This window comes from Harpia harpyja, chromosome 13, assembly GCF_026419915.1.
Source record: "Harpia harpyja isolate bHarHar1 chromosome 13, bHarHar1 primary haplotype, whole genome shotgun sequence".
Taxonomy (NCBI): domain Eukaryota; kingdom Metazoa; phylum Chordata; class Aves; order Accipitriformes; family Accipitridae; genus Harpia; species Harpia harpyja.
Genome location: NC_068952.1, coordinates 41,443,290 through 41,469,291, shown reverse-complemented (window position 1 = coordinate 41,469,291; position 26,002 = coordinate 41,443,290). Strand labels below are relative to the sequence as shown.

At 54.2% G+C, this 26,002-nt stretch overlaps 1 protein-coding gene across 7 annotated transcripts in view; it reads left to right on the top strand.

The window, feature by feature from the left end:
- Positions 1 to 26,002, top strand: part of PEBP4 (phosphatidylethanolamine binding protein 4) — an 80,778-nt gene that overhangs the window by 25,321 nt on the left and 29,455 nt on the right. For all 7 annotated transcript variants that reach the window (XM_052806504.1, XM_052806507.1, XM_052806508.1 and 4 more), the window contains one exon: positions 15,172 to 15,270. In XM_052806504.1, the coding sequence (XP_052662464.1) occupies positions 15,172 to 15,270 (99 nt within the window). The remainder of the gene's footprint in view (positions 1 to 15,171; positions 15,271 to 26,002) is intronic.

Sequence of the window (26,002 nt, the reverse complement as noted above, 5' to 3'; positions counted from 1 at the left end):
GTCCCTGCGCGGAGCAATTGGGATGTCGGCGAACGTGGCGTGTCGCGCCCGGTCCCCAAGCATCCCGGCCCCTGAGCATCCCGACCCCCGAACATCCCAGGCTCCGAGCATCCCTGCTCCTGAGCATCCCTGCCCCGTGCCTTTTGCGAGGGCAGCTGCCTCCCAGCCTCTAAAATCTAGTGCTTTAATAACGGAGCCCTCGGGTTGTAAAGAGACCGCGGAGAGGAGGGGGGAAATAATTGCGCGATTGGGGGTTATCGGTTCGCAGAGTGTTTCCTGCCCTGGATTTGGCCGTTCCCAGAATAAAACCGAGGGATGAAGGTAGGGCTGCCTTCGTGAAAATGTGCCTAGTGGCCCATCCCTGGGGACCACACACCAGTGGGCTGTGACCGTCCCAACCCCGCTGCGGCCGAGGGTCCCTGAACCCCCTCTTTCGTGCAGACGTTTGCAGCAACGACACGGCCCTGGTTTTGCACCGAGCCTCGGCACGTGCTGCGCTGCTGCGGGCACCGCTCTCTGCTGGAGGTTTCGTCAAAGTCCTACGCTGTTGGAAATACCCAACAGGTTGCTTTTATTTATTTTAAGGGTTTTGCATTTAAACGCGGCGCTCTAGGAAATCCCGCCCGTCTCGTGACATCCCTGGGGCTGCTGCTCCTGCCGCTTCGGTGCAAGCGGACACAACACCCGGCTCTGCCCCCGGGAGCAATCCGGGCAGCAAAGTTGGGCTCAGATGCCAGCTTTTCCCACATGGAAAAAAAAAAAAAAAAGGACCTCAGGGTGTGAATGCAAAACCTGCCATCCCAGGGGACTGTCCCCGAGCGGCTGCACAGCCAGGGTGGGGGGTAATGGGTCTGGGGGGGTGGTGGTTTGTCTGGGAAATAGCATTAAAAATAAGTTGCGTAGCGCTCGCGCAGCCGCCGAGCGGGGCAGCAAAGGGCTGGGCCAGCGACTGCTTTTTAATTTCAGAAATGTCACTGAGTCACGAATGACTCATAATTATAATGGGAGACATTTCCAACCCGGTGCATGACTCGGAGACGTCTTCCAGGGATATTAGAGCTGTTTGTAAAAGCCAGGCCTTGCCCCGGCGCTCTCCCCCACTCCCCGGCTGTTTTGAGTGTCGTCCCCCCCCCTTACCAAGGTGACGGCCCATCTCACCGCGGCGGCAGGGATGCGATCGCCCCGCCGGGTTGAGGATGCTCATCCGTGTCCGGCGGGAGCGGGGGGGACGCATTAACGCTCCCCATCGGGTGGCAGGTGTCTATTAAAGTGACTCCCATCACCGCTGCGTCTGGCCTGCCCTTGACTCTGGGCTGCCCCGGCAGACAGCTCCGTGTCGGTGGTTTAACCTCAGCGCCGGGGCGGCCGTGGCTCCCCGGGGGGATCGGCAGGCAGAGGGATGGTGGCATGTCCCCCCACACCCCGGGGCTGCGCTCCCTCCTGCCGCTCTGCTTCTTGGGGACGAGCGGTTCATCCCCTTTCCCATCGTTTTGGGTGCAAAAGTGCCTTTACGGATTTTTTACGGCCGGAGCGTTGCACCGCGCGGAACAGCGGCACGGCTGCCTGCGATGGGCAGCGGGCGGCACGGCAGGGGGGAGTGTTTCTGTGCCTGAGCATCGTCTGGGTTATTGCTCTGCCACTGTTTCCTCCTCTTCCCAACCAGGGAAATTGTCCTTCCCATTCCTGGTGCACTGGGAAGGGGATAGGTCTGGTCGGGTCCCCTCGAGTGCTGGCCGGTGGGTGCTGCGGTGGGCACCCAGAGGTGATGCTCCCCCTCGGAGATGCTTCAGCACCCGGCTCTTCCCACGGCTTACCTTAGCAGACAGCCCAGTGCTATGCCTCCAGACCCAATTAATTAAGCAGGATTGGTACGAACTAAATTAGGGAGGCGTTCGATCCAGTCCGACCAGTTCTGAGCTCCCAGGGTGACTGGTGCGGGTCTGTGCCAGCATCGTCCCCGGTGTGATGCCCGGGAGCTGGGCTCGGGGAGCCGTGCGGTTCCCTCCTTGCTGGAAATACTTTCTCACCAAATAGCATTAAATATTCCTGAGCTGTGAACATCTTGGACTGATTTTATTTTCCATAAATAAACTTGTTGGGAGATATTTGGAGATGGGCCTAAGCTGCAGAGCTTGGACTGGGTCCCAAATCTCGCTGCTGTTTGGGCTCGAGGGGTTGGTTCAGGATTGTTTCGAGCTTTATTTCAGTTTTAAGGGTTTGAGACTAAATAGCTGCCCTCAAATGGGACTCTCTCAGTGCTTCCCCAAGCTCCCCGGTCCCCTCAAGGGCTGCTGATGGGTGGAGAAGGGCTAACAGGCATCCCCTCACCCCTGGGCATGGGCTATAGGGTTATATCTATATATAGAGAGAGATATATATATCTATGCTATAGGGGCTGAGGTTTTCAGAAGCGGCCGCTACCGCCGGGTGTTTCCAGCGTGGCCAGCTGGACACTGTACGTGTCTTCAAGAGGTACCAAGCCCCCGTTGCTTGGGCTGGGACCGCGGATGCTCGACGTTTTAGGCAGCCGTGCACCAGCTGCACCAGCGCCGTGCGTTTGCAGGGTGCAAACCCTTCGTCGTCGCACGTGCGAGGTGCCCCTCGTCCAAGCGCTCCGAGGCGACGACGTCTCCGGTCTGTCACAGCTTCTCGCTGGAAGTGGGTTGATTTCCAGATCGGGCAAAGGAAGGGGGGGGAAAAAAAAAAATCAATTCCGTTTATTTATTTTTAAATGGGGAAATTAAGTAGGAGAGCTGTAAGGATGTGTTTGCAAAACTGTTCCCTACGCGGCGCATCCTGGGGAGGCCAGATCCATGGGGCGAGGAGGTGAGGGTTTAATTCCCTTCCCTTACTGGAGGGGCCGAGCGCTTTCTGCTTGTCTAACATGTGCCTGATTAATTATGACAAGTACAGGATTGCTCTTTTGGTGAGCGCACATGCTCCCCGAACCCCTCGCGGTCCCTCACCCTCGGCTTCCCTTCTTTTCACTCAATTTTCAGGTTTATGCCGAGCGCAGCCATGGGAAGAGGAGTCTAATCTGACCCGTAAACTCTGTCACATCCTCATTAATTTGGCCATGTCTCCCCTGGTAGCCTAAGGGAACCGTCACATTTTTAACGAGGCTCCAAGGAGGCCGTCACAGCGACAGCTTCATTTTGACAGCTGCGATGGGAAAGGTGCAGCGTCAGGTTTTGCAGCAGCTGACGGGGCTCCCTGGGCCGTTGCCGGCTGGTCCGTGTGCAGGATTCGGCCCTCGCCGTGCAAGATTTTGCAGCAACCTGTAGGGCGTTGCATTTTGGCTTCGTTTCACCCGGGGATGCGGCCACTGCTCCCAGATTTGCTGGTGGTTTGAAGCTGAGCCAGGCACGGAGCTGGAGCGAGGGGATGCTGCTGGTCTTCCATCGATGCTGCAGGGTCGGTGCCGGCATCCCAGCATGGGGCACGTCCGAGCCCTTGGGAGAGCTCCGGGATTTGGCACCGCGGCTCAAGACGAGCTGCCCTGGCCAATACTGGGCAACTCTGCTTTTTTTCCCCCATTATTCTTAAATTTAAACATTTTGTAATGAAATCCCATGGGAGGGTCCCCTCCCCAAGCAATATTCTCTGCCGGGGGGTCAGAGGCCACATCCGTAAGTGGTTTTGTGTTCGGGGCGAGGATCCGTTGCTGTTTTGTGCAAGGGCAGCGGCTGATCCGGAGGGATCTTGCTCCATCCCGGGAGCTCTTCTAGCCTATTCTAATGCAAATGCGCATTAGCTGATAATCTGAATGTTGAGTGGATTATTTCACCCCCAGATGAGCTGCTGTAAGGCAAATTTTTTTGCTTTCAGTATATTGAACCAGAAAAAAAACAACCTACCACAAAGAAACCCACCTTGGAATTATGTTTTATCGCCAGAAATCTGTGCAGGAAGCACACTTCTCGCTTTCCCTCGCACGCCCTAAAATAAATGAAGAAATACGACCTAACAACACCCTCTAACAGCTTTATCGCATATGCACGATAATTGCATCAGCAAACATTTGTATTGCAATTAAAGCGAAGAGGCAATAAACCATGAGAAATCAATTAAAAGAGGATCCCAGCTGCGGGAGCAGCATCCCATCCTCCCGCCTGTCCTGCTAAGATGCAATAAGACCCAACTATCCTGCTTCATCCTATCCCCCCCAAAAACACAGCAGGGCTCGATCCTCGCCCCTCCGAAGTGGGGCTGAGCAGGGTGTTGCTGCTTCTTTCTCCAAATTTCCTGAAGGCTGGAGCGTCGCTGCCGGTTTTGCATCATCACGCCAGAGCATCGCTGCCCGGCGGCAGCGTGTCATCGCTGTCCGGTGTCGAAGCCGGTAGTTTTTGGAAGTTGAGGGCTTGCTCTGGGTGCTGGCAGGACAGGGAGCAGAGGCAGCACCCCTGCACCCGCACGATGGTGGGATTTGGGTTTGTTTTCGGGACTGGGACCGACAGCAGGTTGGGCCACGTTCAGGTGTCGGTAGGTTGCTTAAATCCACCAGGCTCAGCTCCGGCCTCAGCTCCTGCCAGGGCACAAATGGAAACGTGCAGGAACTGTGCATTATTTAAAGCAGGATTCAGCCTTTTTGGGGTATAAGCAAGCAAGGGAGCTCCTGCTGCGGGAATCCAGCCCCGTGCAAACGCTGCTGCCGACAGCCGAGGCTTTGCTTAGTGCTGCTGCCGCCGCTGCGGGCTCCTCCGGCCCCTCGGCATCTGCCCCCCGCACCTTCCCCGAGAGCCTCTCTCACCCCAGGGCCAGCTTTTTGCTTGGTCCATCACCCCAAATAACAGGGCTTTGGCTGCAAGATGCCAACCCCTGCCGAGCCCCCGCTCCAGCCAGCATGCAAAGGCCCACGGAGATGCATTTCTCCTCGGTGCGCTGCACGCTTTGAAAAAAAGAAGATAAACCCACCAAAACAAACTCTTCCCTTGCACGTGTGGCTCCTTCCCCCGGGAGAGACTGAAAGAGAGACTGAACCGCACGTGACAGATGTTAATCGCATCATTTAATGCACTCCTGGAAGGCACTTGGATACAGGGCTGGGTAGGAACCCGTACGGAGGAGAATAGACTATTGTCTCTTGTTTCCGCCAGCACCCACGGAGGAATAGATAACCCCGCGATACACAATTCACCCGGGGTTTTATATGAAGGTGCAAATTGCAGCTCTTAAATTGGGGAGCTTTCTAATATATGCATGGTGATTATGCCCATTTCAATATAAATAAATTCAGAAAAAGCAATAAAAAACATTTTTGTTTTGTCCGCAGCTCCCCAAAGGGCTGCTTGGTCTTGGGGGGGGGATACAGGAGAGGGGAAAATAGTGAAGGAGGGATCACGTCTGATTCACACCCGAGCACCCCTGTATCAAACACCTTCTGCGCGGCCTGGGAATTAATGAAAAACCATCAAATATTCGCTGTAGGTTGGAGAAGGGCTATTTGCCGCGCGGGGCTGCCGGCGGCAGGGAATTGCGTTTCCGCGGCAGAAGCAGCATCCCGGCTCCCTGATTGAATTCCCCCTCGGTGACCCGGGAACGTAATTGCAGCGAAGGGGAGCCGGGGCAGATCGCACCCACCGTGGAAATCAGCATCTCCATCCATCACCCAACCTGGGAAGAAATTGAGGCAAGATGACTAAAGGTCCATAAAAGTAGCAAACTTATTGACTAATAGATTTCTTAGTCATGAAGTCCCCATGCTCCATATGTACCGAAATCAAAGCAATTACGGATTTAAATGAAGCTGGAATCTGTGGTGCAGAAAATGCTTGTTTTAGCGTAAGATTGGCCAGAGGTGAATGACCTGTAAAACCCCTGGTAATGAAAGCTCTTCACAGCTTGCAGTGTTTCACTGGATGGTAATTGCTGCAGTCTGTGATATGGATCTGGCTGTGTTAATGATGCACTGTTCCTTTTCATAGGACTCATTTAAGCTTCCCATTTTTCAGGGATTTCAAAGCAACAAGGCATCGTGGAAATTAACACATTAACGTGGACGTTTTCTCACTTGGAGTATTTAAAATATTATTTAAAGCTTTCGACCAGTATCGATTAACAAAGTGATGGGGGCCAGGAGCCTTGGGAGAGGGTGGCTGGTGTGTCTGTGTGCTGGAGACAAATGGGAGTGCAACACGGGTGTTCATCGCTCCCGGTTGGGCTACGTTGATACGATTTGTATTTTATTTAGCATGACAAGATGGATATATTAGAACAAAACATACATTAGGAAAAAAAAAAAAAAAGATATTTTGGATGGGACTAAAAATCCTATTAACTTCCAAATGAAAACCACATCCAAGGGAGACAGTTGGCTTCTCCTCTTAGTTTATTATTAAATATTTTACTAGGGAGGGAAGTTCTGAGCTGAGCATCTTTTCCCTCCTGTTCCTGGCAAGAGCGGTTTGTGTAGCGGGGAGGGTTATTTCTTGGTTGTTTTGCCAAAGCAGATTTTGGCCGTAGATCAAGAGGTGGTGATGGTGCATCGGGGTGGGGGAAAGGCCCCCGCTGCACTTTTGGATACTTGTGCCTTGGGAGCAGCAAATTCAAAGTGCTGGGGGTGAATCGTGGCAGGGAAATGGATGCGGTGGGTGGGCCGGCGTTTCATCCCCGGGGATGGAGACGGGCAGAGCAGCTCCCGCCACTCCTGAAATGCTTTTATTTTTCCCCAAATAGGGAGGAGAGCTCATCTTCCTTCCCGGCCCTTGCAATCTCTACGGCCGAGGCACCAGCTCGGCTCCCAAGGGGCTCCGGGATTAATTTCTTTCGGTGACCCTGGGGGCCGCTGCAGCCTGACCCCAATGCCGGAGGGGAGGCGAGGTCGGAGCGAAGGAGCAGAGGGGACAGGCAGCAAATAATAAGAACCTTGGGGCACTTAAGAGTTTGAACAATACGGAAATGGCATTTCCAGTTAACTTAATCACTGCGCCGGCTCCGGCTGAATATAAGCGCCGAGATTCAATTACCGTCCCCCCCACGAGCACGGTCCCCGGGGAGCGGCGTGTCACCGTCCCCCCGCTGCCATCGCCGCCGTCCCACGCTGCCATCCCCCCCCGGGACCCCCCAGTCCTCCCGCACAGCCTCGGGGGTGGCCGTGGGTCCCTGCGGGCATGCCGGCGAACGGGGTCGCGGCTGGCAGCGAGGGGTCGAGGCGTATTCGGGAATGATAAAGAAGGAGGCTGCAGAGCGCCGGGCGCTTGTAGGAGCGTGAATTTATTCTGCCGTTATCCCTGTAAGGTATCAGGCCAGCGATTTCTCCTTTGGAGCTGGGGAAACGGAGGCAGCGGTGTGATTTGGTGGCCGTGGAGGGTGTGTTGTACCTGCTCAGCACCATCCTGCATCTCGCCCTCCGCATAGGGGTGAGCATCATCCAAAACAAAGCGAGAGCGGGGCATGGGGCAGAGGCAGGCAGGTCCCCACGCCTGGGGCCGTGCCAGCCCTATCCACGCCTGGACAATTTTTAAGGCTGATCCCGGCGGAGAAGGGGATGGGAGAGGTGATGGCGAGGAGTTCAGGAGGCACCACTCGTCCCCACGTGCCACAGGGGGTAATGAGCCCCAACGCGTCCTTGCAAAGACCATGGGGACATCTGCCGTGACAATGGCCACCTTGCTGAAAAAGGGTAATTATCAGGGCAGCTGGCTTTCCTACAGCCGGGGTCTGACCTTGTCCCCAAATCCTCCTGCCTCTTACCCCTTTCTCCACGGCCAGTTTGGTGGTGGGTCACGTGCCGGGTGTTTGGCATCATCCGCAGCCCTGAGCCCCGGCAGGGAGGTGAGATTGTAATAGTGGGATAATCCACTTTTGCTGAAGCTGCTCATGAAACTGTTCTTTATTTTTATAGAGAAAAATCTAATCCAGAAAATAAGAAAACACTCATTATTTAATTTTCCCCAGTATTTTTGTGTGCTCGTGGGATTTTAATAATATTAATTATTATTTAATTTGCGCTTTGGCAATTTGTTTGTGCTGAGCTATTATTTTATCGGAAAGACAGCAATGCTCAGTCCGCTTTTGCATCACCGTCCGTCCTGCCGGCCTCCAGCCCTTCCTCCCGGGTAGCCATCCATCTCCCTATCCCACCCCATCCAAAGCAGCCTGGCCTCTCCTCGTTGTCGTCCTCCTCCTTTATTTTATTTTCTTTTTAATCTCTGGCTGCTAGACCCTAAAGATCAATCTGTTGCGTGTGTCGCCGGGTGTTATTTGCCTGTATGGGTGAGAACAGCCAAGCAAAGGGCTGCCAGGATCATCAGCTCGGAGTCACAAAGCGGAGGAGCTGGTCTTTCCTGGGTGTCCCTGGTGCAGGAGCATCCCTGCGCCCCATCCCCATCCCAGCATCCCTCCATCCCCCTCCATCCCCGCAAGCTGCAGCCCCACTTCCCCAGATAATGAGAGCGAGTTTAAAAAACTTAAAGCCTCTTCCTGCACGCTGGTGACTGACACAAATGGAGTTCATATTTAATCATCTGTTAACTCGTTGTCTATTATAGCTCTTTAATAGCACCATAGATATTCTTAATGAAGCATGATTTAAGGTATTTACAGCTCTAGGACCGACAGACATCACTCACAGTGTGCAGGTAATGAGGCGTAAAACAGCTCTGGAAACCGTAAAAATGGGAGAGAGAGAGCGAGGAGGGAGAGAAAGCAGGCGAGGAGTTAGGAGCTGAATTGTTCCAGGGTTTGTTTTAAAATGTTTAGGCATTTAAAGTCATTTCAGCTTTCCCGAGGTGTCTGGTAGCACGGGGTTCAGCAATTCCCAGCGCTGGTAACCCCTGCCTTGCCGGGGAGGGCTCCGGCCCCACGATGCTCCCGGGCCCGGGCAGGGGCTGCGGCAGCTCCTTGCCTTGCGTGGATGGGAGAGAGGGGGGAAAAAAGCCCTTTGAGGGTCCCCAAGGGCCATGCGGGTGCATCAGCAGGGCGATGGCCCAGAGCAAAGCCTGGATTTTTTTGGTGCGTTTGCCCCCGCTGGTGCTGTTTGCTTTGTCCACTCAGTGACACGGCCACCGTGACCCCTTTGCTTATGGGGGGGAAACGATGGCCCTTTCTTTTGCTCCTTTGCAAATGTCACCCTGTGCAATCCTTTTTTTTTTTTTTTCCCCTCAGAAAAAAAAAAAAGAAAAAAAAAAAAAAAAAGAAAATAACCCACCCAAACCCAAGCCAAGATTCGGAAAATAATTTGTGACGGAGGTGCCATTTTGCATCAAAATATTTTGTAGAAAATGTCAAATGTCACCAATCCATGTGTCCCCCCGCATGATAGTAATTGGGCTGGAAGGCTGCGCTCTGCCATCGCGGCCGCTCGCCGCCGCCTCCTCCTCCTCCTCCTCCTCGCAGACCGCTCGGAAAATGTGTCGCTTCTCCCGAGTTCATCCCCGGCTCCCTGCCTGCGGAGCGGGCAGCGCTGCCGGCCTCGGCGTCCCCAGCTCAGGGACGAGCACACGATGCTCGTTAGCTCGACCCCGAAGCCTTGCCACCCAAATAGCAATAAATAACTACTGGGAAAGCGGAGGGGACGGAGCGACAGCTCGGCAGCGTGGGTTGGGGGGGTTCTTGGGGTGTTAATTCCCTTTTTGCTGGTGTTTTCTGGGTTTCTCTTCTGGCTGGAAGATGGCAGCGGTGGGGCTGAAACACGCTTCCCCATTCCCCTGATGTTCGGTGTATCTGGCAGTCAGCTTGCAGACGATGATGATGGTGATGATGGACCTCAATTTTGGGGAGCGTGATCTGCAATGGGGTCTCTGAGCGAGGAAGCACAGCCTGTTGCTCTTCTCCGCCCCCAAAAAAGTGACCCGGAGGCGCAGCCTCCTCCACAGCCACCTCTTGCAAACCTGTATTTACAGCACGATGAACCCCTTGGAAGGTTTATCCCACTTTCTGCTTGGTTACGTTAAGCGTGTAACACACCCAGTGCAGTTTTATTGCGAGGAGCCTGTTTATTCTACTACGGGGGAAAACAAACTGTTCTCCTTTTGTAGCAGATAAATGGTCCCTTATCGCATCCCAAGACCTTAATCTGGGAACAGACCTTTAACGGGCTCGCTTTAACGATCCTGGATTAATCAATTCTTATTAGAACATTAGGCTGCATAAATATTTGGCCGGCTTTGCTGCGGCGAGCCCCGGGGGAGAGCGAAGGGATGGGGAGAGTTGCAGAGTGTTAGAAAGTCAATGAAGTTCCCTTCGGCAGCGTGGGGCCGGGGGGGGGCACGGACCTGCGGCTGGGGGAGTTGGGTCAAGTGTTAAGACGGTGCCACTTGTCCCCTTGGGCAAGTCCTGCGGAGTAGGGTTAATATTGCTGACCTATTTTTGCAAGGGGAGAAGAACGTGGAAGTGGTGAGGTGCTGGTTTAAAATAAGACGGTAAAATCCTGCCGCGCTCTGCAGCTCTTTCCCAAAGCCACAATAACGGACTCGGTTGCAAACAATTTTTTGCCTGCCTCACCCCCCCATGCTGTTAACCGCCGAAGAAGGAGCTAGAATTTCTCTTTGGCGAAGCATCAGCAGCAGAATTGCTAACTATGTGCCTGTTATAGAAACTTTTTAGTACTGGGGACAAGCCAAGAAAAAAGCCCAGATTGACTCTCAGCTCTCAGCTGGTGCTCGCAGCGCTTCCACCTCGCAGGAGGAGCAGCACCGCTTTGACTCTTGCACCGGTGGGACGCAGGCTGGAGCCCTCGAGCCATTGCCTGGGAGAGTCGGGATGATGTTTCCCAGGATGCTGGGACACCCTGCCCACCTCCCTGCCCATCCAGGAACTCCTGCCCCGCTCTGGCAGCTCGCTTTGGGTATATTTAGATTTTCTGGTTTGCAGTTGCATAAACCTCGCTGGGGTGCAAGCTCCTGCCCTGGCGCTGCGTGCTCGGGATGCGTCGCCACATCCCATCTCTGCACTGGAGGGACTGGCCAGCCTCGATCTGCATCGTCTCGTGCCGTCAATCACCCTGAAATCCTTTGCAGCGAGATAATATCGGCTATTGCAATACTGAGCTTTAGCTCCTGGGGAGGCGGAGGGCCTTTTGGCTCAGATACCGTCTTAATCTGTCAGTGCCGTGGTTTGCTTCTGCAGCAGCTCCCTACCTTAGCAAATTCGTTAGCAGCTGTAAAGGACGTGGTTGGCAATAGGTCAGCTGGAAATCTCACCTATTTCCTCGCGCGGAGAGGGGCTGGGTGCTACCGGCAACTTTTGCTGTGAGCAGCGTAACAGCCCTTGCTCCGGGCAAGTGCAAACTGAAGAGCAGCTCCGAGGGCTGGATGAGCTGGGAAAGATCCAACTGGACTTTTCAAAATCAACCAAACCCGCTTATACCCTGTGCTGGGAAGCAGGCGCTGGGTTGAGGGCCTGGCTGGGGCTTTGCCCATCACCGTTCTTGGTTTTGGGTTTGAATTTCTAAGGCGAGTGGGGCCGGCAAAGCTGGGCATCGTCCGGTTTCCCTTCACAATCAGGAGAAAGCGCATTTTGTGCCATTTTTCTCCATGCCCTGCAGCAGGCACGGCCGGCAGGATGGGACTTTTGCTCCGGCTCCATCCCCAGCCAGGCACAGGCATCCCCGGCAGGGCAGAACCCCGCGGCCGCCCCGGCGCTGCTGAAAATGCCGGGGCGCTGCATGTGTGCCGCTTCCATGTGCGCTGGTTTCCAAGGAAACCGCTCGCTCTACATGTGTGTCGCTTAACACCCTATTTGCTTTCATTTGGATAAGTCTTTAATTCCTGTGCAGCCCTAGCTCCGCGGGATCTATTGAGCTGTGTGTGTATCCTCAGCGCACAAATCCCTCTCCTGCCTGCCTGCCTGCCTCTTGAAAACTCCCTGCCTGCTCGGAGCAAGTTTCCTAAACCTGTGCCTAATTGGAGTAGCTGATGCTTTCTGCAGTAATAACTGGATATATCGCTGCTGCTTCCCTCTAGAAACAATTAGCAGGGAAAACACGACACGCAGCGCTGCTGTCATCTGCCACCAGCTCTGCTGCTTTGGCTCCGTTTCGGGTGTTGAAGCAGGGCAGGACGCCTGCGCCCGGGGACGCGGGGCGTAAAGCCGGGGGGTAAAGCAACAGCTCCGACCCCTCGGGGAAGGCAGCAGCTCGTCGCAATGGTTAAATGCTAATTGCAAAGCGCCCCGGTGAGAGGAATGGCTGGGGAGCGGGGAAGGGTGACCCTTGGAAAGGTGACCCTTGGAAGGGTGACCTTTGGAAGGGTGACCCTTGGAAGGGTGACCCTTGGAAGGGTGACCTTTCATGAGCCCAGCATTGTCCCCGTTGGTTTGACACTGGTGGGACGCACCGTCTCCCCATCGGGTCCCCCACACCAGCGGCTCTTCTGTGCCCCAGGCTGAGCGGAAAAGGGTGACGAGGTGTTCGGGGGTGCTTTGGTACCCCAAATTTTCAGCTGCGGTACCCCAAAATGGCTTTTTTTTCCCCTCTCCCCCTTCCTCCGAAGGAAGACGCCGCCCGTTCTTCTGCACTGGAGGACTGAGGAATTTTCTGCTCTAAACCCACTTTCCTCCTCTCCAAAAATCCCCGGGGCTGGTTCATGCTTGTAAAGCTGAGCAGCTCCCGTGTCACTCGGGCTGGCTCCTGTCTGGAGCCCTGACAGCAGCTAATGCTGTTAGCCTGTGTCGAGGAGGGATTTCAGCATTAAACCCCCCCCTCCCTAAAATCACCAGCACTCCGGCTGCTCTGTTGCTTACAAGCAGAGCCAGCGAAAAACCACCTACCCCGTGTCTGGGGTACGTAGCATCGCTCGGGGACACCGGCCAGAGGGTTTCCCCGGCTTTCGGGGTGATTTTGGGGGGGCCGGCACAGCCCCGGGAGCCGTGCCCGGCTGCTGGCATGGGATGCGATGGCACCTAAGCACCGGGAGATTAACTCGGGTCGTGGAGGGCTTTGCTATCTTTAGGTGGAAGGTGAGGGATTGTGCCTCTTAGGGTGGCCTGCAGGTAATGAGAGAGAAAAATCCCTCGGTCCCAGCCCGGCTCGGGGCCGCTGACCCCGGCTCCCGTCCCCGCGGGGGTCCGGCCTCGCCGGCCCCCGGCCGCGTCCATCGCCACCTTTCTAGGCCACAATCTGTACCGAATTGCGAGCCTGCTGTTAACTTCGCTTGCACTCTATTCTCGTGTTTGCTGTTATTTTTTTAACACTTTTTTTTCCCCTCCTTTTTTTTTTTTTTTTTTTTTTTTTGCATAAAAGCACTATCCTCTCCCCAGAGCCTGCCTGTAGCGAAGGCATGGTCTGTACAACTGCAATTATTTCGAAGAACAGATGGAGTGAGGAGCAGAAAGTCTGTTAATAGTAATAGAAATGCTACATGTTAACCTGGACAGCACACGATGACAGTCCCATGACTACACGTTCTGTTCCCACCAGCTGGGCTCCCGAGCAGAGACGAGAGATTCAGAAACGCCGTGCTCAGCTCCGCACCCTCCCCAAAGTTAGAGCTCAAATTCCTTCACACTTCCAGCGCAGGGTTTTTGGGTTGTCGGGCTTCTTCTCCCCCCCTCTCTCCTCCTTCCCATTAAATGCCGATTTCAGCGCCGGCAAGGAATATTGCTGGTTTTTTCCGGGATGCTCGCAGCGATGCAGTCGGCTGCAGCTGTGAGCACCGCGGGGAGGGAGGTGACAGCTCTGCTCTGAGGTCCTGAGCTTCGGCCTCATGTAGTGGCACCATCATGGCCCCTTTTCCGCGCATGCATCTGTATTCTTGGCATAAAACCCCCCCAGCGATGCAAATGCCTTGAGCCAGGCTGGGATTAATGCACCAGGGCAGCAACGCCTTGCCGGCCGTTCTCCCAGGCAGGGCAGTTGCATGAGTTTGGGATTTTCTCTGCAACAGTTGCAAGCTGTTTGCTGAATGGGTCGAAATCCACGTTTTCTGGTTAAACGGGTTCTTGTCGTGGAGGTGGGGTCTGCAAGGGGGGGGGCTGAGCGATGCAGGGCTCTGGTGGGCTGCAAAGGGAAGGGGCTACAGGGGATCTCTGGGGATGGCAATACCCCGGGGCTTGCTTGCCCCATTTGCCCCAACCAGGGGTTGGGGAATAGAGCAAAAAGGTTGTCTCAACCCCAACAATCTTGCTGTGAAAATCCCTGCCTGGTTTCACAAGCGACCGGGGGATTTAGCCACAGAGCTCCAGCTAATTTCGGTGGGAATTGCATGGCTAAATCCCCCAGCCGTTTATGAAACCTCAGCCCTCGGGCACGCTGGAGCCGTGCGTGGCACCGCTGGCGAGCTGACAGATGCACCTGGAGGTTTTATTAGGATATAGATCCCTTAATCTGGGTGCTTGCAGGATAATCTGGTGCCTGAGGTCCTGCCAAATCCCCCGAGATCAGCAGGTTTTCTATCCACAGCCTCCAGAGGTCACTTCAAACCCAGCTCCATCCTCAGGGGACCAAAAAATCCACGTTGTCTCGTAGCGCTGGTGGCACCCTTGGGTGCTGGACACCCTCGGTGGGGACCTGGGGTGGGCTGGGGGGGATGCTGGGGGGCTGAGTCAGCATCATCCATGAGTCTTTGCTCTCTTCGCCCAGTTGCCATCACCCAGGAGAGGTACTGGAATTCCCGGGTACGTGGCGAGGCAGCGGCTTTGCCTTCTTGCAGCATCCCTGGTGCATCTTTTGGTTAGTCTGGGGTTTGTTAGGTAGAGCTTAGCATCTCGCAGCCACCCTCAGGGAGGCCGGGGCGTCCAGCCTGTCCCCGGCCACCGCCCCAGGGCTGGAGCTGTATTTGAATCCCCAAAATATCCCATCGCCCTCTCCCAGGGATTGCCATCCTCGGTGGAAAGTCCCCTGTGCTGTGGTGCATCGCTCTGCCCTGCGCCACTGTAGGATGTGGTTAGAGGATGCCTGGCAGGGGAGGAAATTCTCTTTGGTGCCTTTTATTTGGAGGTAGCAGAAAACCCCTGTTCTTCCTCTCTTTGAAGAGATTTAGATCACAAGGAGTAACTCGTCCCGAGCGGGTTTGTGGCCCTCGCGTTCTCCTGGTGCGTGTTCATCCCTCGCCTTCTCTGTGCGTTTTGCATGAGCGCAACCGTCAAAGTGTGCGTGCGTGGGAAAGCGTGAAAAAAAAAATATTTTGGGGGCTGATAAAACTCCTGGAGGGTTGCTCCTTGCTCGCAGGCCGTGGGTGCAAGCTCCCGGTCCCGCACACCGTGCCCATAGCGTTCTCCTCTCCTCTCTTGCAGAGCAAGAAGTACGTGCTGGTGCTGGTGGACCCCGATGCTCCCAGTAGAGCCAACCCCAGGAACCGCTTCTGGAGGCACTGGCTGGTCACCGACATCCCAGTGAGTCCCGCTCCGTGGGGTCCGTATCTTGGGGTCCCAGCAGCTCGGGGCATCCCCGAGCACTGGGGTGCATCGGGCGTTCCTGCCCCGGAGGGTTGGATTCCCACAGGATGCATATCTCTCTCGGTACGGCAGCATCTCGGTGAAATCCCGAAGGATGAGCGTTTGGGAGAGAAATGTAAATGGTGCTCGGCGTGTAGGTAGGGGAGTGCTTCCTCAGGCTATATAGAGCGAAGCTGGTCCAAAAATATTGCTGGGGTTTTTTTTTCTTCTTCTTCTTCTTCTAAGGAAATGCTGAAAAAAACCCGCTTTGAAAACTCCCCACCACCAGTTTTCTCTGCAGAGACAACCGGTCGTTTCGAACATCTCCTACTGCCGTTTATTTTTTTTTTGGTTAAAAAAGCAGTTTTGGTGAAAATCTCGCTGGTGCCAAATTTTCCCTTTCATTTTTTTTTTTTCCTGAAAAAACCATTTCCAGCCTGGGGAAGCAAACGGGGAAAATGGGTTTGGGCTCAATTCCTGCTGCTTCGCAGCTCCATGGCCACAGGACAGACGGACGGGACAGACGGACGAGCCCTTACCCTGCAGTGGGGCATCGCTCCCGAACTGTCCTGGCATATCGCTGGTTTCCTTCCAGAAAGGTTTTGGAAAATCAGCTTGTTCCTCTCTTGCTGGCTTTTATCTTTTAAAAGATAAGGTGTTTCAGCCTTGAATCAATCTAACTAATAATCTTAGTACTAAAGTCTAATTAAGATATCAATTAATTTGCAGCATGCATTTAACAAGAAATATCTCGTCATTCTCCTCTATTATTCTCTGAAATTACTGCTAAGGGCTTTTTGTACAGATACCTTAATTAGACTTTTTATTGTTAATGGGAATATTGAGCAAATTAAAATTGGATATTAATACTTTCCATGAATTTTATAATTGGCTGAAAAATATAAAGCATTCAGAATAATTGCAGAGATTTGTGTACAGGGCTTTTTTTTTTTAATCCTTCACAGAAACCCTTCTGCATTTCTAACAACAGGGTCCTGAAAGTCTCTCATTAATTTTAATATTTACTAAACGCAAAGAAGCCCAAGCTCTTGTTTTCCCTTCTGTACACAGATCCTTCTGAGGCTTTCGCTATTGCTAATTATTGTGTTTTTCTTTTCTCTTCTTTTCTTTTCTTTTTTTTTTTTTGAGTATAAGATCATTTAAGCAAAGAAGGGAAATGCGGGATTAAAACCAGTTCACCGGCACAAATGGAAGGTGGTTTTTTCCCCGGCATTTGGGCGATTCAGTTTGCGGTATAAAAGGTCAGAAAGCTCCTTGTGAGGCCATGCAGGAGGGGGAAAAAGGAGATTTTTGGGAAGGAGAAGGGCTTTCCCATCTCCAGGTGCCGCATCTCTGCCAGGAATGGGGCTGACCCCAACCCCACCTATATCCTTAAGTATTTTTGTCATGAGATAAATATATATATATACATATATGAGCAGGGAGTTGGGCTCAACGATCCTCATGGGTCCCTTCCAACTTGAGATACTCTGTGATTCTATGACATATTATATATAAAATATATATATTGATATGATATAGTATATATAGAAATATTTATAATGATATGATATATATCCCATATATATATCACATGTGTGTGTGTATATCTCTCCCTCATGTATACACGCACGTATATGCGTATAAATCTCCATCGCCCTATAAGACACCACCAAACCCAGCATCATCCTCGCAGGGCACCAGGACAAAATCACCTCTCCCCAGCCCCGAGGTGGATCCCCATTGCCGGTGGGAGTGTGTGTGTTGGGGCGGGGGGTCCCGGCATCCCCCCCCCATTCCCCGAGGCCGCAGCCAGAGCTTTCCCAAAGCACCAGCCCCAAATCTCTTCTGCGAAGCCGGCGGCTCCCCGGGCTCCGACACATGGTGTCTCGTTGAAATGCAGATCGTTGGGGGGTATATGGAAGTCTTGGCTCCGAGGAGCTTCAGCTGACAGGCTTATTTGCACACTGGCTCTAAAATAACCGTGTAGGCTTTACATGACACCTTCTGTTGCTTTGGTGCAGAGAGGGGCTTTCAAGTGCCTTTCTCCGAGAGGGACGGGGCGGCCGGCGTGATGACTGGGGGGCTGCGAAAGCCCCCGCGCCCCGGCAGCGCCCTGGCATCGCCCCGGCAGCGCCCGGGCTTTGCCATCCCCAGGTTTGGAGGGACTCGGCTCTGGCAGCACCGAATGCCAGTATAGGTGCTGCAGTACCTTGGCACACCACCAAGTTTGGGATTCGGCTCTGAATTTGCTTTTCCAGGTGGGTTTCGGGATGGAGCATCCCATCCCCGCGGTGCCGCTCGCCGTTCCTTATCAGCCGCTGCTCTGCCGCTCCTCCGATTGTCAAACACGAGAGATGCTTTCACTCCCATTCAAAATAATTTAAATAAAAATGTTGCTACAAAGTGGAATAATATCTTTTGATGAATGTTTTTAAAGCCCTTTAGGTTTTCATGGTAATTTGCAGTGTAAAATTATTTAGAGATAAGAGCCAAATTAGCTCTTATAGGCGGAGGTCGATATGTCCCGTTATCCATGCAAGCAGTGTTTAAATATAATCAGCCTTTACTCTAATGCAGCATAATTGTTCATTTGAAATAGCTTTTTTTTTTTTTTACTCCATTCAATGAGTCATTAAAATATTCAAAGGATAATGCAGTGAATTGGAAATGAATTTATCACATTATCCTGTATATACTGTAGAGCATCAGGTAACTAGGCAGAGTCGGAACCAGTTTACAGAGAAATCCAGTAAACAAGGCTTTCCATTTTGTATTCAGCGGGGGAAAGAAAAAGAAGGGAGAAAATACTGCCCTTCAAATGGAAAGCTTTCCATCTTTATTCCCCCTCCTTGGGGAGGAGGAAGGGGGAGGGAGAGAGCAGCAAATTTGTACTCCACTAAAGCCTCGCTGCTTTAACTTTATTTTTATCAAAATATGTTTGTAACAGAAAGTCGTTATGGAAACCAGTTCTGCCAGCCGGGAGAAATCCTGCGCCAGGCTGGAGCGGAGCGGGACCCACTGGGCGCTGCTGCCGCCCGGCTCGGCTCGGCTCGGCTCGCTCCGCCGACCTCTTCCCCGGCCGGGGGTGTTTGGGGAAACTGAGGCACAGAGCTGGTCGGAGACCAGTCCAGGGTCAGATAGGGGAAATATGTCAACGCAGAGTTTGAAGGAGAGCCGTTCCCACCCCATCGCCCATCACGATAAATGGCTTTTCTCCCCACGGTGGGCGTGCTGGGGTGCAGCCCCCCCACCCCCAGGAGCTGCGGTCGCTCCCGTGCCTTTGCAGAGCGGGGTGGGGAACCCATGGGTGCGGGACCGGTGCGTTTGGGTGCCGGGGGACCGTAGCATCCCTGCCTGGTCCCAGAGGTCCCGGCATCACCGGTGGTCCTCGCCCGCGGTGTTTGCTCCTGCGGTTGCGTTTGTCAGAGCATTTCTCCTTGCCGGTTGATAAACAGGCTCCGGGTTGCAAGTGTCACCATAGAAACAGGTGCTATCTTAAGCAAACAAGGGCTTTATTAACCTTAAAAGTTACGGGATTTTTGCACGATTAGAGGCTGGGAAGAGAGCTGTGGGGGGCCGGCTGCTCGCCCACGCGTGTGGCCCCGCACCCTGCCCCAGCGAACGTCCCTGTCCCCATCCCAAAGGGACACTGATGCACGTGCTCTAAAGCAAACTTTTCCCCTGTAGCGTGTTTATACAGCACACGGTATGGGGGTCAAGCTTATCCGAAATGCTTGGATTTATTAAAATTAATGGAGAGCAGCTGTTAATTGCCGGCTGCTGTTATTTCTGCTTCTCGGCTGCCGGGCGAAGCGCCGTACGGACACACCGGGGACATTTTTGCAAAACTCTTGCGATCTGGGCGCGTTCAGCATCCCAGCAGTGCCAGCTGTGGCCAGCGAGGAGAAAAATCTTGTAGGGGCAGGGAATGCTTTTTAGTGGGTTAATTGATGTTAGTAGGGAACAAAAAAATCAGCTTTTGGGTATCCTGCGGGTAGGAGGGATCCCTGTTTTGGGAGATGCCGGAATGCCAGGGCAGGTTACCCCACCTGCGCCGGGCCTGATCCTGTCACCATCCAGCATCCGCGGTCCCCGTGCCGCTGGCTGGCTCTGCGATGCTGTGGGATCGCCGATCCCCGCCGTGCCGGTGGGACCCTCCGCCTCCGTCAGCGGGGACGGGGCAGATATAATAGTTGGTGCGGCGGTGGTGTTCCTCCTCACGGGGGCCCTTTCGACTCTACTTTTGGGTGATTAAACCGAGGGTTTGAAAGGGAAAGAACAGAGAGAAATGTGGTTTTAATTGATGACTTGGCTCCTTGGAATAGTCAGTTCCGCGGTGTGAGTTTCTGTCGCTGCTTGTTAATGAAGCCTTTATTAATAAAAGAAAAAAAACCTAAGGAAAACCGAAATAAGCAGAAGAGTTGCTGCTCGGGTGTAGTTTTCTTTGCGCTTCAAGCTTCTTTGGTCCTCCATAGGCACGTGGCAAGGTCGAGTCCCCCTGAAATGCCGGCAGCCCGGCAGCGGTGGGAGCCTCGGCACTGCCGCGTTTGCCAGGACCCGGCACCAGCCCTTGGGGCACGTGTTTCCCTGATGAGGTTTGTGTTGAACAGGTTTCCCGTGAGCAGTATCCCAAGTTGAGTGTCAACTGCTATTATTCATGTTCTGCAGACAGATGGGGTTTAATTGCTGTTACTGTCAGGCGCTCTGCAAATATCATATGAAAAGGGCTTTCTGGCTAATTGTTTTAAAATAAAAGTTCAGAAACGATGTATAGAAATTATAGTTCAAATGTGTTTTAAAGAGCAAACTGTTTATATTACCTTTAAACACAGTCTTTAGTCAACAGCATTAGGATCAGCGAGTGAGCGTACGATGCAATGCCGTCCTAGGGCCTGCGACGCCAGAACGATCTGGGAGCAGTAACGTACTGCTGTGGGAAAACCACCGCCAAAGCGTGACTGGCCCGAGCTGTGGGAGAACAGAGCTGCCTAGCTGGGGAATTTCTCGGGCAGCATCAGGGGGAAAGTGCTGCCTTCACGGGGCTGCAACCGAGGAAAAGAGAGAAGGGAGCTTGGGGAAGGCCAGACCCCCCGGGACGAGCAAGCGGTGGGGAAAGGTCTCTTTGCACAAGAGCACCTGGTTGCACGAGCACATGTGGTTGCACGAGTGTGTACCTTTGCACGAGGATATGTTTGCAGGAGTATGTATCTTTGCACAAGCGCACGTGTTTGCACAAGGCCATCGCAGTCATAAGCCACCTTCTTGCAGCCTGTGCTAACCCGTTGCAGCCGCTCACGCTGCAGGGAACCCCCCGCCCCGCATTCCTTTTTCCACTCTTGATGCAACGGCACGACTCCGGCAAACGAGCAGCCTGTCCTTGCTCTGCCCTTTGCCACCGTGGTCCGTCAGTCCGGGGGTGCTCCGTCCCTTCCCGTGCTCTTCCCCGGGGGAAATTTGGTCTGCAAATCCCCGGTGCGCAAGAGGGTTAAACCCTCTTTGCGTCCCCGCAAACCCCGGCTCCGTATGAGCTGCCGCTCGGGCTTATGCTCGCCTGCCTTGTAATTAATGCTCCCAGGTAATTACACTCCCAAACCCCTTGAAAAGCTGCCACTGAGCAATTCCCCCTGGGACACAAGAAGCGCTGAAAGCACATGGGGGGGATGTGTTACGGCTCTGCTGTGTCTTGGGGAACAGCCACCCCGCAGCGGGGACAGGGCTCCGTCACGGGGACCGAGCACACGTTTTCTTGCTGCAGCCCATTTTGGGGTCGGGAGGAAAGGGGGGAAAGCACCAGGTACCCCCACACCTCTAGTTCCCTGCCCTCATCCCTCACCACCGAGCCATCCTCCTCCTCTACCCTGCTCTGGGCACCCCGCGCCCGGCTCAACCCCCCCGGGCGATGCAGCACCTTCTTCTTCTGCACACACGACGCCGAGCAAAGCGCTCGGGGCTGCGCTCGGGATGACAGGCTCTGCACAGACGTGCATTATATGATTATTATCATTATATTGCCAAGGATCCATGATGAGCGAGGTGGTTACGACAGCTACAAAGAGGCTCTTGTAAGCAGGGGCTGCGAGCTGCTCGCAGTTTTTTCCGCTCAGCCCTGCACGGCCCAGCCCCGTCCCGCGGATGCTCTTGGCTTTGCTCGGGCCCTGCCATTGCATAGGGGTGAATTTAGGGTGAAGCCGCGGTGCTAAAGCATTCAGCGTCCAGAAACCCGTCTGTTTTGGGGGTTATTTGGGATGTTTTCATGTGAGAGACACGCGGTTTGTTGCGCTCGCTGGGAGCTGCCCCGTGAATTGGTCCCTCTGCCTTCGTCTCCGCAGCAGGTATCGTCGTTATGCAGATGGGAATTAAGGTTTTTTCCTCGATGCTTCTATTTCATTTAACATGCAAAGGCTAATAATTTGTCACAATTCAATAAAGCAGAGGTTACAAACACTCTCGCTGCTGTTTATTTAAATGATGGTTTGTTAATTAGCTCCTCTTAACGAGGAGAGAATAAATCAGATAAAATGTACCAAAACGGTATGGAGATATTTTGCAGATTAATTTTATTTTCCAGCTGAGATGCTCCCGGCACCCAGCGCTCACCGGCTCCAGGCTCTGTCCCAGCCTGCTTCCCGAGCCGCAGTGCAGCTCTCGGTGTGCGGAGGCACATCGTGGCACCGCTCAGCCCCGGCTGATGCTCTGTCTTGTTGCGTCTTGCTCACAACGGGTCCAAAAAGGACTTTTCTGGCTCTTTTCTGCTGCTGGGCTCTGTCCCTCCGGCCTGGCCGTGGCGGTGGCTGACCCTGTGGCACGCCACGTTTCCCTCTGGTTCGGCTCGCCGCTTGTTTAGTCTAAGGCGGATGAAGGGGGAAAATAAAAATTAGATCAAGAATAAAGTTTTGCCAATGCAATTGGGAGTTCGGGGCAGGTTTACCCATCACCGTCAGCCAGAGCTGAGCTCCGATTTCATCGCTGGCCCCATGGAGAGCACTCAGCTCCCATCGGCGTTGTGTCCCTGCCACCCCGGGGATGTTTCATATATAGTCTATGAAATGTGTCCGGGGACGGGATGTCTTGCAAACTCTTGTCCGCGTCCCCCCGCGAGCATCCGGGGATCCCCGCGGCGATGGCCGGAGGAGAGTGGCAGGGTTGTGCGTTCGCCGAGTCTACCTTGCGGAAGAGGCGCTAATCAATGATTAATCGGGCATGTGTGGTTGTGTGGGAGCGATTTGTGTTGGAGGAGGGAACTCCTACAGCACCCCGGTCATGAATCATTTGAAAGGCAAATTTGTGCAGTTACCAAGGGAACGGAAGAAAGGAAGGGACTTCCCTTGCCGAAATGACTCGCGCTCTGATGCGGCTGAGAAAATCGCTCCAAAAAAAAATAAAAAAGGGAAAAAAAAAAAAAAAAGGGGAAAAAAAAAAAAGAGTCGAAGCTGTGACTAAGCAGCAGAAGTTATGTAAAGCGCTCGCTGGGAAGTGCAGGGGAGGGACAGCACATCCTGCCGCTGCCCACGGCGGTGGCGGGGGGCGGCCGTCGGCCCCCTTCTCGCCTCCCCGGGGAGCGGGGGCGAAAACGCGCCGGCTGGCCTGCTCCTCACCTCTTGCCCTTGCTCATGCAGGTGCTTATAAAGGCTGGGCACCCTGCCTCGGTGCCCACGCTGGAGTGGGGCATCGTCCCCGGAGCTGGGACCAGGCACCCGCATCCCCCACCTCTGCATCACCCTCGGTCGCGGGTCCCCAGGGAGTGGGTGCTGCAGCCGGCGTTGCGCCGGGAAAATGTCCTTGCTCCGGCCAGGGGGGGAGTTTTGGGGTGTTCTGGGGGATGCTGCGCCCCGCCGTGTGCTGCGGCATCACCCGTCAGCCGGACGGGTGTGTGGAGCCGGGCTGTTTCCATAGGGAATGGGAGGATGTGGGAAATGATGCCGCGAACTTCGCGCACGGCGATGCTCTTGGTGGCAGCCAATTCGGCACGTCTCTGCCGGGGCCGGGGCTGGGCTCGCGGTCGAGGGTGGGATCCTCTGCTCTGCTCCCTGTGGGCGCTCAGGCAAGGGCCAAATACTCGGTTTGGGGCTTGGCATGCAAATTTCATGGTGCTTGGTATCCAAATTTAACGGTGCTCGGCACCCGAATTTAACGGTGCTCGGCATCCAAATTTAATGGTGCTCGCCCAAATTTAGGGATGCTCGCCCAAATTTAGGGATGCTCATCCAAAGGGCGTAAAAGCACGTGCGCGGCAGAGGCACCGACCGCTCCTCCGTGGCAAGGGGACGGGCGAGGCACAAACACGCACCTTAAAAACTCAGAAATCTGGTTTCCCTCTGAAAACGCGACCCCGGGGCTGCGCAAGGGGGAGCACCAAAGACCCGGGGCCGCGGCGGCGAGATCCGCAGCAGCATCTCGGCAGAGCCCCAACCACGCCGGGAAGATGCTTGGGATCTTTCCAGCTTCCGCTCGGGAGCCCCCGAGCCCGGCGGGGAGCCGCAATATCTCCCGAAAAGGGAATGCAGAGGCAGCTGCACGGTGAAGGAAAACCCTCTCCCTGCCCTCCCCTGGTGCCACAGACAACCGGTGTCTGAGCGATTAGTCACCGCGATAGCGCCGAGGCTTCCCTCCTCCACAGCAGAGCCTGTCCCCCCACACAGGCAAGCCAGCTGAATGCTTAATTGGAGTTCCTCACACCTACCGGGGTGTAGCCTTAAACGAAGTGACAGCGCGATCAAAGCGCTGGAGTCAGACCCTGGGAGCTGCGGGTTGCTATGGAGTTTCTGGCTTCTGATTTTAAAAGAAAGGGAAGAAAAAAAAAATTATATCTATCTATCTATCTCTATATCTATGTAGCAATCGCAACCCCAAACCTGCGGATGCTGCCGGCGGAGCAGCGTGGTTGGGGCAGGGAGGCTGCGGGGCTGGTCCTTGGGGGGGGTCTTCTCCTCGATGGGGTGCTCGACCCCAAAAAGGTGCTTTCTGCCCCGTAAAGCTGACAGCAGAGCCAGAGGAGATTTGGTAGTGGTTAAGAAACCCCGTGAGGCTCCTGCATCTTGTGTATGGGGAGGGGGTAGGAAAGCTCAGCGTGGCAGAGAGCATCCCACGGGATCCAGCCGAGGCTTTTACTCCCCGATTACTTTTGGGACCGTCTCAGATGCATCAGGAAAGTCACCAGCAAACATGTCCCCAGGGTGGGAGGCCTGTCCCTGCGCCAGCCCCCGCGGCTGGGTTAGCTCACCTGGAGGTGGCAGGGCTGGAGTTTGACCAAAGGATTAATTTTTTCTGTCTGAAATTTACAGTGAGGACTTTAAGCTGATTAAAGCCGGTTTCTCACCCCGGTGAGGCCACGCACCGCGGTCTGGTTTGATCAATCAGGGGACAGTGAAGCAGCGGGACCCCCGTAGATGGGGATGCCCGTGTCCCCCTGCTCCGTAGCACCCCGTCACCCATCACCTACGGCTGCATATTCCTCCGAAAGATGTTTGGGCTTAACTTTCAGAGGCCTTAAATTGCAGTGAGTGGGTACCGGGACCTGAGCCCCCGACGCTGCCCATCGCCTGGGGGAGCTGGGAGATTGGCTTTCGTTCAGGAGAGGGAAATTACAGCTTCATTCCCGTCAGGAACAACTTCTCTTCCCCAAAACAGAGGCACCGGGCAGGAGGGAAACAGGATATCGTTTGTGGTTTCATGAAAAAGTCGTCTTTTTTTTTTTTCATTCTCGTCGCTTTGGGTTCTATTTAAAATTTGGGTATTCTGAGACAGAAAGTTATTTCAAAAGGGCAAAAACGTGTCAAGTTCCAGAAAATGGTGAAATCAGCTCGATGGCAGCTTTTTTTTTTTGGAAACACAGTTCTCTCCCAAATCCTCCCAGATAGGTGCCGTGGCCGGCGCAGGATCTGGCCCCCACCCCCTCCATCCTGCCCTTGCTTCGGTGCTGCACGAAGGAGCATCCCTTGTACCAAAATGCCATTTTTTTCACCCCAATCCCTCCACCAGCTGTTGGCCCGGGGGATTTGCAACCACCGCCGTGCCGGGGCCTCTCCGCTGCCTTGAGCCCGACCCCAGATACCTGCGCGTGGGCAGGGACGATCGTTGAAGCCCCATCGATCCCATCTGCCAACCGCCCAGCGCTGCCCCAGCAAAAGGGCCCTTCATCGATAAAGCATCAACTCTTGCAGGGTGCTACCGGCAGGCTTAAAAAGATCATCTCGAAGCGAGGGCTTTTGGTTCTCACCGATTAATTAGTGCATTGTAAATGACTCGGAAAGGAGGTGACCGGTAAATGCGAGAGCAATTAAATCTGCAGCGCCCGTGCCCCTCCGACCCCTCTCCCGACGCATCGATCTCGCTCGGCAGCCTCTGGGGAAGCGATGGGGTGGGCTGAGTCGGGATCGCATCCCCCTGGTATTGGGAAAAAAGGCTTTTCCCAGGCTGGGATCCACTTCTGCCTCTCCAGGCAGGCGCAGCTGGCCGGCTCACCTCTCCCCTGCAAAATGCAATGGGTTTATTCCCCGCTGTTTCTGAACGAGGGCTGGAACAAGGTAGGAGAGCGAGGAAAACCCTCCGCTGGCTTCCCTTGATGAACTGAGCTAATTTCTCTCTTAATGGTTAGCTACTGAGCTGAATGTGAGGCTTTCCTCCTGCACAGCAAACCCTCTCCCACACACAGACAAATAGGCTGAATATTTAATTGGAATTCCTCACA